The sequence below is a fragment of the Pan troglodytes genome, chromosome 5 (genome assembly GCF_028858775.2).
Source record: "Pan troglodytes isolate AG18354 chromosome 5, NHGRI_mPanTro3-v2.0_pri, whole genome shotgun sequence".
NCBI classification, from domain to species: domain Eukaryota; kingdom Metazoa; phylum Chordata; class Mammalia; order Primates; family Hominidae; genus Pan; species Pan troglodytes.
The window spans coordinates 113,589,667-113,610,181 of record NC_072403.2 but is presented as its reverse complement, the minus strand read 5'-3'; the positions used below and the strand labels follow the sequence as shown (position 1 = coordinate 113,610,181).

Sequence of the window (20,515 nt, the reverse complement as noted above, 5' to 3'; positions counted from 1 at the left end):
ATCATATTGTAAGCGCAAATTTATGAAGAAAACAAGAATTGAAGTAATTTAAAGGTTACCTGTTTTAAAATGCCTGCTGCCATTTCATGGCTACAATCAAAGATTACATGAAACTCCTTGCCTCTTTTCATTTCTTTTAGTAAGGGTTTTGCATCCTTTGTATCAGCAGGTAACTGACGAATTTTGAGTCGAAGATTATACCTTGATGGAGCTTTGATGAGCTCTTGCAAACGAATGAGACCTTTAATTAAAATGGAAAAAAAAAGAATATTAGAGATAAAAAATAGAGTAGGGCAAAGAATCAGAAAACACTCATTAGAATGTATAATTTTCTTCTTATTTCATTTTAATTTTTGTGGTTACATAGGTTTGTATATTATAAACTACATGAGATAGTTTGATACGGCCAAGAATGCATAATTTTCTTGACCATGTATAAGTGTATTTAATGGTGCAACTTGAAATTCCTGTTTCAAAACAATTCCATATCCTCTGTTATTTTTGTTAAAATAAACATTTCTCAAATTCTTTAAGACATTTTTCAAGTTATAAAAGAAACACATGACTAAAAGTTAATATAAATAACTTAAATGTATAAAAAGACATAGAGTAAAATACTTTCCCTTTATACCCCAGTTCTACTCCCCTGCAGGTTGTCACTATTAAAGGCTTGAAATATTGTTTTTCCATAACACGTTCTGTGCATTTACACATGTACACACATAGCTTTGTTTGTATTGTATTTTACATTAATAATTGTTTTGTGATAATGCCTTAGAGGGCCTTGTAAGTCAGTGATTATTATTCTAGATTGCCTTTAATGAACACTGTGTTTTATCACGCACCTAATTTATGTAACTATTCCCTATTATTAGAAACTTTGGTTACTTGGTTTTCATCGTCAGTAACATGTAATGCTCTGGTGAATAACCTGAAAACTCAAGTTGGTGTATATGTAACAGTGAAATAACTTTCCTTAATAAAATAGATTTCAAATAGCCTGAACCATAATTATTTTAAAAAATAATGCTAACAATTTTTGTATTGTTTTCTAGTTAACAACATTAAATTAAAAAGTAAATATACCTGCACACATTTGTAAAGTAAGCGTTCTCCTAGAGAAGTACCTGATAATTAAATTAAAAATATATCACATTAATGAATATATTTCCAATAAGTCATATAACTGTGATGCATTTTAAAATAAGAGACAAATTATTGAATGTATTCCTTTATACAGTCTTCAAGTAATGAAACACATTAAAGAGCTGACACAAAAGATCCACTATATAAAAGAGTGTGAAAAGAAAAAAAGATCATCTAATTCCATTGCAGCTTGGATCAAATGAAGCAATTTTCTTTTCTCCTTCTACTTTCTTCTTATCTTTTAAAAATCTCATCTCTATATTACTATTTCTATTTTCCCTGAAAAACTACCTTCATCAATACAGTATGACAAACAACGATAAAGCAAAATATTTGTAAATAATCAGAAACTGTCTCTTTTTCCTTCTCTCTGTTTCTCGAGTGTGTGTGTGTGTGTGTCTGTGTGTGCGCACGTGTGTGCGCACATGTACTGTCTGTATGTATGTATACATACCTGTTACTTAACCTTTTTGAAAACAGGAGTAAATATAAATAAAAATAAATAGAGGGTAGAGGGAAGAGAGGGATGGAGAGGGGATGGTCAGTGGGTACAAAGTTACAATTAGAAAGGAAGAATAAATGCTGGTGTCCTGTTGCTTAGAAGGATTACTATAGTTTACAATAAGGTTTTATTTACTTCAAAATAGCTAGAAGATTTTGTCTGTTCTCATCACAAATAAATGATAAATGTTCAAGGTAATGGATATGCTAATTACTCTAATTTCATCAGTACATATAGACATATGTCAAAACATTACATTATACCCCATAAATATGCAAAATTATTATGTATCAATTAACAACAAAAAATGTGAATTCACAAATATACTTGGTATATTTTGTTTTAAAAACACATGGCCCCATAAAGTTGCTTCACTGTAAGTTATACAGCTTCTACACCTAACAGCTTCTACACATAACAGCTGCAAAAATTGCATGGTAAAATAGTATTACCACATTTTGTTTTGCAAAGTTAAATATTTACTAATGCTATTTAAATAAATACTGCATAAAAATTGATATTAAATGCATCCATTAAACATACTACAATAAGTTCTAGAGAAGTAAGATGTGTTTAATGAGTACAGGTGTTAACATTGAGCTGTAAAGAAACAAAAATAGGTACTTGAACTTGTAATACCTGCTAGAGTTCAATGTTCGGCTATGACATCCTTCCAAACATATATGTACAGAAAACTATACATTCAGAAAACTATATATTTCTTTGAACATGGGAGTGCTCTGCTACTAAATTAGAGTACATTTTACAAGGTAACTCTTTAACTACTTTTTATAAATAAACCAGAGTATTCTTTCAGTAAGTCAGTAGTTCCTACACTTTGAAAGGTGTGGCAGTAATCTGTGGAGCTGCTTACAATCTAAACAACCAATTTAGAATCTTCAGAGGGTAGAACTCATGCATGCATATTTTAACCAATCTTCCCAGATGACCTTCTTGGTCATAAAAGAATGAGGCCAATTTCCAAATATAGGCCTGGTTTCACCTGGTTTTAGGTGTCATACGAGAGCCAGTCTTTGAACCACTCTGGCATAGCAGTCATGCAGGATAGTAACTATATTATACTAACAGGACAATAAAATAATTAATTCAAAGCAAGATTCTCAACTTCATAAAGGTAAGTCAGAAAACCATAAATACAACTAACTGCAGAAAAAAGAGAAAAAAATATTCATTTAATAATGCATCTAACAAATGTGTATGACTTATAATCTTCTTACTATAAGTCCAACATTGTTCTCAACATTGGGTAGAACAATTTTGAGAAGTGACTTTTCATGTCCTTTGCCCATTTTTAATGGGGTTATTTTTTCACTGTAGAAAGACAAAATCAGATGAAGTTTCTGTGCATACAATACTAAAAGTATACAGGGGAAAATGATATTAAGCAAGTAACTACAAATGAAGACTGGCAAACAATATTTTGGTTGGAAAGAACACATCATTGAGGAATCATATACAGGATAATCTAACTCAGAGTGGGAGGACTCGGGGGAAAGTATTCCAAAGGAGGTGACATCTAAGTTAATACATGAATAAAAAGAGAAAGAATAGAAGGAATGCATATAGAAGAATAAACAGTTTTTATATACTGTCATGGAAGTGAGGGAGCAGGTCAGAGAATCTTATGAAGCAAAGAAGAATCAGTGACAAGCCCAGCTGTAGATGCAAGCATGGGGCTGCTTCAGAAGCTTTTATAAAATACTTGAAAGAATTGGGGCTTTAACCTAAGAGCTGTGAAAAGTGCCCACTTGGAATCCGTAGTTCAAAAGAATTGTTCAGATTATGGAGGACTGATGAGAAGAACCGGGGAAAGAAATAGTTGGATTTTTAATAAAACCCGTGCCGGCTAGTGTGAGATGGTATCTCATTGTGGTTTTGATTTGCATTTCCCTAATGATTAGTGATATTGAGCATTGGTTCATACGTTTGTTGGCCACATATATGTCTTCTTTTGGAAGTGTCTTTTCATGTCTTTTGCCCATTTTTAAATGAGGTTGTTTATTTTTTGCTTGTGGACTTGTTTGAGTTCCTTGTAGATTCTGGAAATGAGACCTTTGTCAGAGATATAGTGTGCAAATATTTTCCATTCAGAATGACTATTATTAAACAGTCAAAAAGTAACATGCTGGTGAAGTTGTGGAGAAAAGGTGGGAATGTAAATTAGTTCAGCCACTCTGGAAAGCAGTCTGGAGATTTCTTAAAGAACTGAAAACACCATTCAACTCAGCAATCCCATTAATGGGATATACCCAAAGGAATATAACTCTACCATTAAAAAACATGCATGTGTATGTTCATCGCAGCACTATTCATGATAGTAAAGATGTGAAATCAACCTAGATACTAGAAAATGTGGTACATATACACCATGGAATGCTACACAGCCATAAAAATGAGACCATGGCCTTTGCAACAACATAGACAGAGCTGGAGTTCATTATTTGAAGTGAACTAATGATTGAAAAACTGCCTATTGGTATTATGCTGATTACTTGGGTGACAAAATTATGTGTACACCAAACCCCCACAACACAAAATTTACCCATGTAACAAACCTGCACATGTACACCTGGAAACTAAAATAAAATTTGGAAAAAAAAACACATAAAAATAAGGAATAAAATCAAATAGTTAGAAGATAGTAGGGATAATGTAAGAGAGGTAAGATGCATATTCAGGGCAAAATATCAGGCAGAAAAAAAAGTGGATGGAATACTGAGATATTTATAAGAAAAGATGATTGAGATCACTTGGTGAGGAAGAAATCAGAGTCTGGGAAGTTTCTGACTTCTGGTTGGGCATCTGGAGAGACAGGGTGCTTTCACTGAGTGTGAGATCATGGGAGGACCATACAATTGAGTCAAAATGAAGGGAGTGATCAGCCATGTCAAGGGTTGCTAACAAACAAATCTCAGTAAGCACTTTTTAAAAAATGGTTATTCAATTTAACAAGATCATTGCTGTTCCAGGCAAGGGTAGTTTCAGTAGGGATGTGTGGGTTGGTTGTTTTGTCATCAGTGGGAGGGAGGTAAAATACAAACCTCCACTCAAAATTATCTTCATATATTTCCATAAGATAGTTTGAGCATCCATCCTAGCCATATCTAATACCCTTGTAGGAAAGTATCAGCCCCTCTCTAATCGATCATCAGTAGCAGATCCATGAGACACCTTAATTTCCATGTCTTCTAAATGAAAGTTTTATCTAGATCAGCAGCTCTCGAAGTGGCTCCACAGACACCTGTACCCTTCAGAAGGGTCCCTGAAGTCTAGCTATTTTTAAATAATACTAAGTAGTTTTGCTGTTTTTGTTGTTGTTTTTGACATAGTCTCAGACTCTCACCCAGGCTGGAGTGCAATTGCGCGATCTTGGCTCACTACAACCTCCGCCTCCTGGGTTCAAACAATTCTCCTTCCTCAGCCTCCTGAGTAGCTGGGATTACAGGTGCCCACCATCACGCCCGGCTAATTTTTGTATTTTTAGTAGAGACGGGGTTTCACCCTGTTGGCCAGACTGGTCTCGAACTCCTGACCTCATGATCCACCCGCCTTGGCCTCCCAAAGTGCTGGGATTACAGTCGTGAGCCACTGTGCCCAGCCCTTCTTTGTTTTTTTTAACTTCCATTCTCTCATACATGTGCAGTGGAGTGTTCCAGACATTACAGGACATGTGATGTTACAACAGATTGAATGAGGAAGCAGATGTGAAAATCTAGCTGCCTCCCATTAAACTAAATAGTAAAGAGACTTATAAGTATATAAAATAATGCTACCCTTCTCACTTTTTTTTTTGTTTTGGAACATCTAGGTACTTATCATAAAAATATAATATTTATGTGAAGAGGTAATTAGTTTACTATTGTTATTAAATAACTAATAATGAATTTAATGTTCCAATTTTTATTGCTAATATGGTATCAAGGAATATAGCACATATTTCAAATGCTTTTAGAGTTATTCAATAATTATTAAGGATGTAAAGTGGTACTAAAATGAAAATGTCTAAGAATTGCTAATTTAGATTACCCGTAAATTGTTCCCATTTTAAATTTCTATCATTCTCACAAAATTATTTCCATAAATGCAGAATAATCAAATAGCAACCCTAGGTGAATAAAGAAAATAAAAATTGCTTTTGCCCTACTTACCTCACAAGATTTGTGAGTGTCAAATGTAAATTTGGGGGATTTAGGCTATTATAGCTGGGGTGTTGGGTTTGAATCTCAGTTCAAAATTTTACAATCTGTGTGGCTTTGTGAGAGGCACTACATTACTCTCAGCTTTGATATATTTTTCTCTATAAGAAGGTAAAATCATCTATGGTTTAACATGTAAAACTCTGAAAAATAAACTGGCATATATTAGACTCTCAGTAAATGGCTGTTTGTCATTATGATTATATTGGCTAACATGGGAAAATATTGTATTAAAAATGTACTAGCTACTATCTCTATTTTTGGATGATATTTTGACACTGATTTAGATAGAAAACCTAACATTAGAATTTAAAAAAATTAAGAAATTAACTCATTGCCAAAGGAAAGGCACTACATAGTTACATATTAGCTCATAAGTTTTGAATTGAAAAAGCTCAGCTGACCCCAAAATAGAAATTTTCTGAAAATAATATCCACAAATAGTTTTTGTAGAGTTCATCCTAAGGATAAACACTGCCAAGTATTTTCAAGTCTCTTATGAGCTCATGTGGATAGTCCATTGAGCCATCAGGTACAATAAATGTTTACTTATTCTCTTCACACTCATACATCTCTGCTGGCATTAATGTAACAGATTTCAGTTTGCCAGTTTCCCTGGGGAATAACATTGAAGAGTGAAAAAAAGATAAAAACCTCACTACTAGTAGGACCTGCCATCTCCTACTTAAAAATTTGAGTAAAATGTTATCTTAATTCATTCACTCCACATATATTTTTTGCACATCCACTATGTGTAAGACACTGATCCTAGATAAATATAATGACTGGAATAATATTACTTATTCAGTCTTCAACTGCATGAGATGCAGTTTGACTCTGGCATTTTTTTAAATACAAAAGCAGTTTCTATAATGCTTTTCACATTCAATGTTTTAAAAAAAATGGCTTACTATTTCAATCAGACAGAAACAGTCTAGAGAACAGTTTAAATACAGAATGCAGAATCATTATTTTTAAATTCTCACTTTCCATCAACTCCTGCACCAGGAGTTGCTTAGAATCTTCTCTTAGCTTCTAAGCCTCTCTTGTTCTGTCCCATGATATTATTTCTCATATTTCCATATTTATTTTCATTCTTAATCCTTTGCTTTCCTTATTCCCTGACATTTAGATATAAGTCTCTGAATTCCATTATTTAGCACACTCTAGAAAAATGGAAGATGGTTGACAAAAAGAAAGATGCATTCAAGACATCCAAAAAATAGGTGTTTATCCACCCATTTTATGTGAAATACACAAAGGCACTCCTGTAGTATAACTTATGTGGATGAAGGTTTTTATCCAAAGAAGTATTGGAGATTGGATTTTGTTTCAGTGCCAATCTACTACTTGTGTCAAACCATTTTAAATTTTCTCATTATAGTTAGCTCTCTGACTTAAGTAGCAGCAATGTTTTTAAATTACATTATTGGCTATATATTTATTTCTGTGGGTCTGTATCCATCTTTTCACCAGCCATGTCTTCTCTTTGCAACTCATCATGTTCTAAAAATGCCAATTGCAGAAAAGATTACCCTAATCAGGCATATCACACACAAGCAAATATGCATACTTTGTAAAATGAGAGGTTTTTCTCTTTTAGGAAAAAATAAGTCTCTCAAAATAATTGAGATGGTTTATGTCTTCCTATCCTACAGTCCATTGGTCAAAATGAAGAAATCAATGGACACTTTGATTTGATGAAATAAAAAGGCAAAATTAATTTTGCTGAAAATGTGGTTAATATAAATAATTTGCAAACAAACATTTTCAGAATTATTCTTTACTAACAAATTTGGTGCCTATTTAAATTGTTAAATTATTTAATGACAGAGTAGAATTATAACTCCTTAAAACAGCCTTTTAATTAAAGTGTCCCCTTCTTCCCTAATGTAATTAATTGATGTAATGATAGTAAAAAAGAAACAATCTGCACAGATGGGCTCCACAAAACCTTCTAACAAAAAAGGGTACCACATTGCAATCATCCCTATATTTTGGTAGATGAGTAACATTCTATTACCTCTAATTCCTTCACTAAGAGTACAGTGCTGTTATTTTTTTTTAACCTTTTTCTACTTTTACTTATTTCAGTAGTAGCTGAAATCAAGATTTGTCTTTATCTTACAGGGACAGAGGGCTGAGCAGCTCTTTTAAGAGACTGTCATCAATTTAGCTTTTAAGGAGAATCCAGGAGGAGACATTTATGCACACTGCAGCTGGCACTCTCTTCTAAAGAGATTAATCACACCACTTCTATGGCAGCCCTCGTCTACCCTATCCCCAGGAAGGGAGTCCCAGGTTTCCTCCCATACCCAGGTATCCATTTTGGCAGCTACACAAACTAGTGATTTGCCACCTGGCTTAATCATCAGGCCTATTTATCATTTCAGTCAGCCTTTATGCAAGCTCAGACTCAACCCAAAATGCATTGTATCATAAGCTACACAAAAACGATTCATCTATATTCCATGTTTCATCATCATCTTTTTTTTTCAGTTGAGAAAAGATAATAATTTATTGAGAAGCCAAAGTATGGCCTTTCAAAGAATTAATTTTATTAGAATGTATGTGGGCTACAGAAATGTTTTAAAGCTAACTAAATAGTGCATACGTACCAGCTATGGATTTTGTAATGTGTGGTAATGCTGTAAAAATAGAGAAGAGAGCTAACTATAAGGAGAAAATTTTAAATGGTTTGACACAAGTAGTAGATTGGCACTGAAACAAAATCCAATCTCCAATTTTTTATCAGCCATTCTCTCCTTCTGGAGGTGTGTGGTGATGTGGATTTTTTCTGTACAGAGAACACTGAAAACAGAGATAATTGGGGCTTAGAGAAATAAGAGAGAAGAGAAAAGGAAATGAAAGGAAACCTTCAAAGAGTTTTTCACCTTCTCAGAGGAGGAAAAGAAAGCTATGCAAAATAGAATTGGAGGGCTAGTCTCCTTGGGACATACTCAAGTCTGAATGCTAATTTTACAGAGATACTGCCTTCTTTCTTTGAAATTTTCTTTATTTTAAAATTATGATATAACCTAGTAAATTGAAGACCCAGAGCATGTTAAAACATTTTAGCTTGATACATTATAAACCAACTGGCAAATGAGTTTTAACTTGCATGTCAGGGATAATTGATTATCTGTAGCTAAATGAAGCACTGTGCCAAGAATGTTTCTGAGTCCAGTTCTGTGTCTAGGGGCATGTTTCAATATGGGATCTGACCTCGGGTGGTGGGATAGGCATGGTGGGATTATATAATGGTTATCCCCATATTAAAATCTCTTAATTATTTTTAATGATATTAAATCATATCCATTATATTGTTTTATGAATGGCAAAGCCCTTCCACGCTTTGTAACAAAAATCATAATAATAATACAGTATAGACGATACATTCTAGGCACTATGTTCTCTTTGAAGCCAGGACACACATGATAACCTTGAATCATGATACATTCAAATAAATAGAATTCCAGCAGGAATTCAGACCTTTACAATCCCATGAAAACATTTTAAAAGTGTACAAATTTATAGTCAGTTGCAACTAAAATCCTGTATTTTTTTCTCTTCTCAAACACACCCAAATCCTGAAAACACACTTTGACACTTAATACATGTACATGTGTACATGTGTACACACTTAGAAACATACACATACATACTTCCTTTGCTTCTGTTTTCCTGGAAGTCTAGTTTACCTCTTCCCTAACTTCCTTCCACCGGAGAATTCGGCCATTATGTTTTTGTTTTTTCTACTCCACTCCTATTTGTAAACTTCCATACCAGAAATGCTCACAACCCTGATCTAGCAAAGCAGAAGCCTTTCAGGAAAGCCTAAGTGGGAGAGTCACTAACTAGACACCCTTTTGTAGGTAAGTCATGGAGAGCGGCTGAAACCCACGGGATGATCTTATATGTGGCATAGCAATGTCAAATTTTAGAATCATGTAAGTGGCATGGCAGCCCGTGGCAGGCAGATTCAGGCTGAATCCCAGGTCATTAACTCTCTCCTGAACAAATATAGACAAAGGTATTTAAATGTTTTAAACTTTAGTTTTCTCCCTTATAAGCATTTGATAATAATAATTATTACCATATAGGAAAAATCAAATGAACAAATCACTTAGCACTGTGCTTGGCACATGTTAACCCTTTTCATTGGTTCTGTTAACTGCTTTTCCTTTGGATCTCAGGGTGGTATATATGTGTCTCAACAGGCCCTACTTGATCTCAAAATCTTGCCTGCAGTCCTGTAAGGGGTATCTTTATCAAAATATTTTCATTAAAACCATCTAAGTGAATTTTACTTTCTGCTAGGACTCTAATACACTGTCTGTACGCTGGCATATCTCTTACCAGTCCACTTTCTCAAACTCTAGACTTTTAAATTCACTTTTCTCCTTGGCATCTGTGTAATAAAAAATTAATTTTACCTAAAGAGAGATCTGGCCTTTGCCATTAGCTCCTGGGAGATACTCGCTAAGCCTTTGGCATGTCCTATCTAACAGGAGTGCTTTTGTTTATTTGGGCACCTTGGGCTAACAATGTGATTAGTCTAACAATGTGATTCATGGTAGAGGCTTTGAGCTATGTGGCATCAGCTCAAGTTCTGGAGGGGTTGGAGACTACAGGTCAGCCAAGTGGGTGGCCAGTCATGTCTACATGATTAAACCCTAATAAACGCTTAAGACATTCAAGCTTTAGTGAGCTTGCCTAGTTGGCAATACTACATGCACATTGTTACAGGTCATTGCCTGGAGAAGTGAGCACTGTCCACAAATCCATTGGGAAAGAACAACTGAAAAGTCTGGGCACGGACCTCTCCTGGACTCTTCCCTATGCATTCCTTTCATTGGCCAATTTTAACCTACATTGTTTTGCTGTTATAAATTGTATCCATGAGTATAACAGCTTTCAGTCCAATCTGTGACTCATTCTAGCAAATTATCAAACTTGAGATTAATCTTTGGGACCCCTGAAATTGCAACTGGTGTCAGAAGTGAAGGTGGCCTTGGAAGCCCTTGAACTTTTCAGTTGGTGTTAAAGTGAGGGTGGCCTTCAGGGTGCCTAAATAATGCTACATCTCTATTTTGATGATTAATAAATACTACAAACAGTATTCCCAAACTAGTTCTTCATCTCTGTACCCTCCAAAGCTGCTCCTCCCTCAGTCATCTCTAAGTAGGATAACAGCAACTCACCTTTCCAGTTACTCAAATAAAAAATATAGGTGTCACCTTTGATGGCATTCTTTCTGGCACAACCCATATCCAACATTTTAGAAAATCCTGTCAGATCTACCTTCAAAAATACCTAGAAAATGACCAACTCTTACCTCTTTTAACATACTGGACTAAACTTCCACAATCTCTCAAATGGATTCTAACAAAAGCCTCCTAACTAGTATTGCTCCTATATATTTGTATATCCAACAGCAATTCATAACCTTTAAGGTTTATTTTTAAAATATAGAGAATTTAGTGACAGAAAGGTGGGAATAAAGAAGGTAGGAACTTGCCAAGGATGTTTTGATGAAGTATTAAATACATGAAATCACCTAGGTGAAACCATGTTCAGTGTCTACTAGAGTATAAAATTTTAGATTTGACTCAATATACAATGAACTCCAAAGCAGACATACACTCTGACAGTGGCTGTGCTTCTCTTGGCCAGGTGGAGGGAGTTACTGTGATTCCAAACAACCAGTCTTTTCATAGAAAATTGTATAGTAAACAGCATGGAGAACAGAATGCAGTCCTACTAGGTGGTGTCTTAGATATAACCAGAAGTTTCAGGTTCTGGATGGGGGAAGCAGTAGGGTTAAGGAAAATGAAGTGGACAGAGAGTGCCAGAACTCCCATCATATGATTGAGGCTGGGTCCAATATGCAAGACTTGCCCTATAACAATGCCAAGGAGCACCTACCTGGTCATAGCCAGGGCTAAACTGAGGTGTTATATGGAGTGTATCTGTGATTCCAGCAGAGAAATGTTAAGGAAGGCAAGGGCTAAGATATTTAGCTGTGTCCTCACGCAAATCTCATCCAGAATTGTAGCTTTCCTGATCTCCACATGCCATGCAAGGGGCCCAGTGGGAGGTAATTGAATCATGGGGGTGGGTTTTTCTATACTGTTCTCATGTTAGTGAGCAAGTCTCACAAGAACTGATTTTTTTTTGTTGTTTTTTATAAAAGGGCTGTTCCCTTGAGCATCCTCTCTTGCCTGCCACCATGTAAGATGTGCCTTTGCTCCTCCTTAACCTTCTACCATGATTGTGAGGCCTCCCCAGTCATCTGTGAGTCCATTAAACCTCTTTCTCTTTATAAATGGCCCAGTCTTGGGTATGTCTTTATTAGCAGTGTGGGAACAGACTAATACAGGCTGCCGGCCTGATTATGACTCATAAAGTCAATATGCTGTTCCTGTTTCTGCTTTCACTGATATGAAAAAAAGCAATTATGCCATTATCAAAAAGTAAGCAGTGCTTTTGGCCATGCCAAGGCTAAAACCTTTTGGCTTCTAACACTTTAGGGTCTAAGCTCAGTATATGCTAATTTCAATTTTCTCTTCAGAATATTTCAGTTTGTGAGAAGCCAGTAAAATTAATGTTGCATTTTAATTCTATCTCTTTGCTTATTGCTATTAAAATTTGCTTGCATCTCAATCATGAGAGAAATAAGCACATTAGTGACTGATATAAGAGCTGTGCTTGCTGGAGCACCAGTCATGGACAGTGGCTTAGTTCTTTGCTGACCAAAGCCTAGACCCATCCTATTATCTATTTCTTTTTTGTCCTGTTTGTACGGCTGCTGCACGTGGGCTTATATTTGGTATAATGAGATGGGGCATATAAAAAGTTGGACAGTTTAGTGAAAAAGCAGTTGTATTTGTCAGGACTATCTTGGTAATATGTGCAGGCCCAATTCACACTACACTGAGCAAAAAGGTAACTCATTGTCTCCCATAACTGAGAATAAACTCCAGGCATGGTTGAAACAAGGAATTCTTTGTTTCTCTGTTCTCTTTTCCTCTGTTACCTTAATTACTCCTTCCCTTTTTCCCATTTGATAGCACAGATGACAATCAGAATTTCACACTCATAAAAATATATTTTCCTCAAAAGTTCTGTCAGTATCCTAGGAAGGCCTCTGTCCCAGACTGGTGTGATTTGGTGGGAGTAGAGAGTTGCAGTTAGGTTAGATGCCTACCGAATGGCATCAGTGGGTGACTGAAGCAGCCTCACCTGAACTACATGGACTGAGAAGATTCCCTCAAAGGGATTCTGGGCACACAGACACCTACACAAACACAACCCAGAAATGCATCACAGCAATGTTTTATAAACTCTTTAAACAGGATTATTGTAACTTTGGTCTGTGTCCAGAATTTGGTAATATTTTGATTCAATGGTTGTTTATAATCAGTCACTCTTATTTTTCACCAAACTGGCATATTTTTAAGAGCAGAAGACACAGAGGTAGTTGCTTAATAATTAAACAAAGACAACAAGCATAATCCAGGAGCATCCTGTATATTTCTTCTCCTGTATATTTCTTCTCCTACTTCACCATACTTCATCATCTCCTATCCTGGCGGTGTGACTGACTCACCCTCAGTGGGACCAACACACTTCATTGTTCAATTCTGATGGCCACTTCGCAGGCACTTTTGTCTCCTGACAACCTGTTCAGATGTACACCTGTCTTTCTGCTGCTCTCACTGCCCTCTCAGCTTGTGATAACCCAACTTCAGCTCTCCAGACAGTGGCTGATTAGGTAGCCTGCTGTTCTTTAATCTCCACTTGTGCTCAAGTCAATGCAGTTATGAACGGCAAATGATCCTTCACAGCTCTTATTCTGGCTATGTCCCAGGATGCTGCTGTTATTGGTTTTATACTGGCACTTAATACATCAAATATGATTTAACGTTGACATTGATGAAAGAGCTTATGATGTTTTATGTTGCTGGGCTCATGACTAACAATTATCAGAACTTCTATGTCCTGGTGGGAATGCCAAGTAGAACGTAACTCTTTAGAATCTCAGGTTTTATTTTATCTTCTTGTCCCAGAAATAATATCATCAACCCCAAAGTCTTTAGTAGTTGTGCTTATTGAACATACATCTTATCTTATGAATGATTAAAAGATGTAAATGTATCAGGAATACATGACAGCACATATTGTGTATTTTGAATTGAGAATACAGAAGTGAAATTTAAAAATATAAATGGTATATGTTCACCACCTGTGAGATTATAGGGTGGTGGTGGTGAGACAGATATGCAAATCATTTTTCTTCAATGACTTATGTACAATAATGTGAGAATCTCCAAAGCACGATAGAAGTGTTCAGAATGGGTAACCATTTAGCAAGTGGACAAGGATGGGTGATTACTGTAGAAATAGAAAATAGCATATAGAAAGCACCATGGTATGAGAACATAAAAAGTTAAAATGTCTTCTGTGGTGTTTGGTGGAGAGATGGGGAATCAAGCAGAAGCTGTGACAGTAGAAGGTGAGGCTGACCAGTAGCTGGTAAAAAACACTTCTGAAGGGTATCATGTTAGATTGCACTTTCCAAGAGAAGGAGTTTCATAGTTGCAATCAGTTAAAACATAATTCAGGATTAAGCTAAAAAATAATTTGGCTTAAGCAGAAAAATCTAGGCAGTTTCTTGAAACACAAGTGTGGCAATTCAGTAAGTCCTTAGAAACAGAAACAAGGAGAAGCGAGCCTATGAAGATGTCACCTTCTTTCACTTCTGTTCTTCTTAGTGTTTCTGTTTCATTATTTTCTTTCTAACTAGACCAGCTTTCTCTGCTTCACAGTTCACACAGAAGACATAGCCATTATTCAACTACTGAGTCCAGCAATTGGAAGAGACTAATCTTTCTTCATCACAATTCCAAATTTCTAGAACACAGAATATAATTGGCCCAGCTGTTTTAACCCTTGGTATAATCAACTGTAGCCAGGGGCATAGATTTACTTTAATGTATGAACATTACTGCCTGGGCCTTACCTCTGAGGGTGAGGAAGCTGGAGTATTCTGTGAGTTAGGTAAATACTTACCCTGCCCACTGTGAAATCACTGAAGAAATTAAGAATGATATAAACAAATTTTCTTGTTATAAGATCACTTTGGTAACTGGGAAGATGGCCGAATAGGAACAGCTCCAGTCTGCAGCTCCCAGAGAGATCAATGCAGAAGGCACTGCATTTCCAACTGAGGTACCCAGCTCATCTCACTGGGACTAGTTAGACAGTGGGTGCAGTCCACGGAGGGCAAGCCAAATCATGGTGGGGCATCGCCTCACACGGGAACTGCAAGGGGTCGGGGAACTCCCTCCCCTAGCCAAGGGAAGCCATGAGAGACTGTGCTGTGAGGAAAAGTGCATTCCAGCCAAGATACTATGCTTTTCCCACAGTCTTCACAACCACCAGACCAGGAGATTCCTCAGGTTCCTACACCACCAGGGCCCTGGGTTTCAAGCACAAAACTGGGCAGCCATTTGAGCAGACACTGAGCTAGCTGCAGGAGTGTTTTTTTCTTACCACAGTGACACCTGCAAAGCCAGCAAGACAGAACCGTTCACTCCCCTGGAAAGGGGGCTGAAGTCAGGGAGCCAAGTGGTCTAGCTCAGTGTATCTCACCCCCACCGAGCCCAGCAAGCTAAGATCCACTGGCTTGAAATTCTTGCTGCTAGAGCCATCTGAAGTCAACCTGGGATGCTTGAGCCTGGGGGCAGGAGGAGCGTCTGCTATTACTGAGGCTTGAGTAGGCAGTTTTCCCCTCACAGTGTAAACAAAGCCGCTGAGAAGTTTGAACTGGCTGGAGCCCACTGCAGCTCAGCAAAGCCACAGTGGCCAGATTGCCCCTCTAGATTCCTCCTCTCTGAGCAGGGCATCTCTGAAAGAAAGGCAGCAGCCCCAGTCAGGGCTTATAGATAAAACACCTGTCTTCCTAGACAGAGCACCTGAGGGAAGGGGCAGCTGTGGGCACAGATTCAGCAGACTTAAACATTCCTGCCTGCCGGCTCTGAAGAGAGCAGCAGATCTCCCAGCATAGCACTCGAGCTCTGCTAAGGAACAGAATGCCTCCTCAAGTGGGTCCCTGATCCCCATGCCTCCTGACTGGGAGACACCTCCCAGCAGGGGTCAACAGACACCTCATACAGGAGAGCTCCAGCTGGCATCTGGCAGATGCCCCTCTGGGATGAAGCTTCCAGAGGAATGAACTGGCAGCAATCTTTACTGTTCTGCAGCCTCCACTGGTGACACCCAAGCAAAAAGGGTCTGGAGTGGACCTCCAGCAAACTCCAGAAGACCTGCAGCAGAGGGGCCTGACTGTTAGAAGGAAAACTAACAAACAGAAAGGAATGGCATCAACATTGACAAAAAGGAGGTCCACACAAAAACTCCATCAGAAGGTCACCAACATCAGACACCAAAGGTAGATAAATCCTCTAAGATAAGGAAAAACCAGCACAAAAATGCTGAAAATTCCAAATACCAGGATGTCTCTTCTCCCCCAAAGGATCACAACTCCTCACCAGCAAGGGAATAAAACTGGAAGAGAATGAGTTTGATGAATTGACAGAAGCAGGCTTCAGAAGGTGGGTAATAACAAACTCCTCCGATCTAAAGGAGCATGTTCTAACCCAATGCAAGGAAACTAAGAACCTTAAAAAAAGGTTAGAGGAATTACTAATTAGAATAACCAGTTTAGAAAAGAACATAAATGACCTGATGGAGCTGAAAAACACAGCACGAGAACTTCATGAAGCATACACAAGTATCAATAGCTGAATCAAACAAGTGGAAGAAAGGATATCAGAGATTGAAGATCAACTTAATAAAAAAAATGTGAAGACAAGATTAGAGAAAAAAGAATGAAAAGGAATGAACAAAGCCTCCAAGAAATACGGAACAATGTGAAAAAACCAAACTTATGTTTGATTAGTGTGTCTGAAAGTGATGGGGAGAATGGAACCAAGTTGGAAAATATTCTTCAGGATATTATCAAGGAGAACTTCCCCAACCTAGCAAGAGAGGCCAACATTCAAATTCAGGAAATACAGAGAACACCACAAAGATACTCTTCGAGAAGAGCAACCCCAAAGACACATAATCGTCAGATTCACCAAGGTTGAAATGAAGGAAAAAATGTTAAGTGCAGCCAGAGAGAAAGATCTGGTTACCCACAAAGGAAAGCCCATCAGACTAACAGTGTATCTCTCTTCAGAAGCCCTACAAGCCAGAAGAGAGTGGGGGCCAATATTCAGCATTCTTAAAGAAAAGAATTTTCAATCCAGAATTTCATATCCAGCCAAACTAAGTTTCATAAGCGAAAGAGAAATAAAATCCTTTACAGACAAGCAAATGCTGAGACATTTTGTCACCACTAGGCCTGTCTTACAAGAGCTCCTGAAGGAAGCACTAAATATGGAAACGAAAAACTAGTACCAGCTACTGCAAGAACAGAACAAATTGTAAAGACCATCGACACTATGAAGAAAGTGCATCAACTAATAGGCAAAATAACCAGCTAACATCATAATGACGAGATCAAATTCACACATAACAATATTAAAATGTAAGCAAAAAGAACAAAGCTGATGGCATACTGCTACCTGACTTCAAACTACACTAAAAGGCTACAGTAACCAAAAGAGCATGGTACTGGTACCAAAACAGATATACAGACCAATGGAACAGAACGAGGCCTCAGAAATAACATCACACATCTGCAAGCAACTATCTGGACAAAACCTGACAAAAAACAAGCAGTAAGGAAAGGATTCCCTATTTAATAAATGGTGTTGGGAAAACTGGCTGGTCATATGCAGAAAACTGAATCTGGATCCCTTCCTTATTCTTTATACAAAATTAACTCAAGATGGATTAAAGACTTAAACATAAGATTTAAAACCATAAAAACCTTAGAAGAAAACCTAGGCAATATGATTCAGAGCAAAGACTTCATGTCTAAAACACCAAAAGCAATGGCAACAAAAGCCAATTTTGACAAATGGGATCTAATTAAACTAAACAGCTTCTGCCCAGAAAAAGAAACTATAATCAGAGTGAACAGGCAACCTATAGAATGGGAGAAAATTTTTGCTATCTATCTATCTGACAAAGGGCTAATATCCAGAATCTACAAGGAAGTTAAACAAATTTGCAGGAAAAAGCAAACAACCCCATCAAAAAATGGGCAAAGGATATGAACAGACACTTCTCAAAAGAAGATATTTTTGCAGCCAACAAATATATGAAAAAAAGCTCATCATCACTGTTCATTAGAGAAATGCAAATCAAAACCACAGTGAGATACCATCTCATGCCAGTTAGAATGGAGATCATTAAAAAGTCAGGAAATGACAGATGCTGGAGAGGATGTGGAGAAATAGCAATGCTTTTACACTGTTGGTGGAAGACACAGTGGTGATTCCTCAAGGATCAAGAAACAGAAATACCATTTGATCCAGCAATCCCACTACTGGGTATATACCCAAAGGATTATAAATCATTCTACTATAAAGACACATGCACACATATGTTTATTGTGGCACTATTCACAATAGCTAAGACTTGGAACCAACCCAAATGCCCATCAATGATAGACTGGATAAAGAGAATGTGGCACATATACACTATGGAATACTATGCAGCCATAAAAAAGGATGAGTTCATGTTCTTTGCTGGGACAAGGATGAAGCTGGAAACCATCATTCTCAGCAAACTAACACAAGAACAGAATACCAAACACTGCATGTTCTTAGTCATAAGTGGGAGTTGAACAATAAGAACACATGGACACAGAGGGAGAACATCACACACCAGGGTCTGTTGGGGGTGAGGGAATAGGGGAAGGATAGTATTAGGAGAAGTACCTCATGTAGACAATGGGTTGATGGATGCAGCAAACCACCATGGCTTGTGTATACCTATTTAACAAACCTACATATTCTGCACATGTATCCCAGAACTTAAAGTATAATAAAATAAATAAATTAATAAATTTTAAAAAAGAGATCACTTTGGTTGCATATCTAAGGATGGGTTGGTAAACTAGGGTATATTGAAATAGTCCAAGTTACTAATAGAAAGGAGATCATCTTGCATTTTAGCCTCTATCAGCATAAGTGAAAGAAGAACAGGGATAATTCTCTCTATACTGCCCCTCATCCTAGATTTGACTGATGCCCTCCCATGTATCTATATGCATTCTCTATTATTTATTTCCCTGGAAACAGAATTTCTTATGAAAAAAAATTCACACCCTTAACTGAGGCATCCTGTGTTGAATTTTTGAATCTTGACATTAGCTCAAAAGACCTTTGGGTTGCTATCAAGCATATGTCACACTGCTAACATAATAGACTCATAATAATCAAGATCATAAGACTGGAATATAACAGGAGAAATTCAATCCATTAATTTATAATAAAAATACAAAACCTGTTCCAGGCATGCCAATACTCAAATTGGCCATTGCTTTCTTGAGTTATACAAGAAACCATATCATAATCTGAAGGTTGCTTAATGTTAATTTGAAATCAGGGCAAAGGGAATTGGCTCAATGTATCAGTCTGTTCTCACACTGCTATAAAGATACCACCCAAGACTGCGTAATTTATAAAGGAAAGAGGTTTAATTGACTTTAAGTTCCCCATAGCTGAGGAGGCCTCAGGAAACTTACAATCATGTTGGAAGGAAAAGAGGCACATCTTACATGGCGGCAGGACAGAGAAGTGTGAGGAGCAAAGGGGGAAGAGCCCCTTGTAAAAATATCAGATCTTGTGAGAACTCACTATCACAAGAACACCATAAGGCAAAGTGCCCCTTCCACCGGGTCTCTGCCCAGACACATGAGAATTAAGGAGATTACAATTCAAGATGAGATTTGGGTGAGGACACAAAGCCTATCAATATCACTCAGTAAATGTAATAATCATAGATAACATTTATTGATAGTGTGTATTTTATCCACATGAACTCTATGAAGAAGCAATATTGTCAGCCCCACCTGCAGATGAAGTGAAAACACTGATATCTGGGATATTATTTTGAAAGGCCCATGGTTATTAAATGGCAAAGCCAGATTTAAACCCTGGAAGTCTTTCTCCAAATATAGTACTCAGTCTTTGCCTCCAGAGTGCAATATAACTGGCCTTATTGGTAGTAAATGTTAAGGATCTATTTCCCGTTAACAATTTTTGGAGAAGTGTTGTGTTTGGTTTCCTCTGCAAGCCTCTGCTTTTAAGAAACTTAAATGTCTGACTTAAGTCCTCTTTCTAATGGACATTTTCTTTCTTCTTTCTTTGGTTATATTGGTACCTTCAGTAAAGATGTAATACAGCCTTAAGTGGGAAGCTTTCTGTGTTTTTTAAGGTAGCTTTGCAACTTTTCATAGATATTCATTATGTGTTAATTTCACAGTTTAACTACCAAAGGGCAATTTAAATTCCAAATGTTTCCAAAATACTTTACTGTTGCCATTAACAATGACAATGGCTACTAAATTTGTGGTAAAGGTTGAATTTTATCTACCTATATGTTTGGGCAGTAGAATTATCCTATTTGCTGAAATGAAAAGTCTAGCCTTGTATTTAAGCATAAATCATTTTTTTAAATTTCTAAA

General features: G+C 37.0%; 1 protein-coding gene across 9 annotated transcripts in view; it reads right to left on the bottom strand.

Moving 5' to 3' along the window:
• The window catches only part of GRIK2 (glutamate ionotropic receptor kainate type subunit 2), a 1,183,302-nt gene that overhangs the window by 396,738 nt on the left and 766,049 nt on the right, over window positions 1–20,515 (bottom strand). For all 9 annotated transcript variants that reach the window (XM_009451673.5, XM_009451672.5, XM_054685483.2 and 6 more), the window contains 1 exon segment: window positions 60–241. In XM_009451673.5, coding sequence (XP_009449948.1) covers window positions 60–241 — 182 coding nt within the window.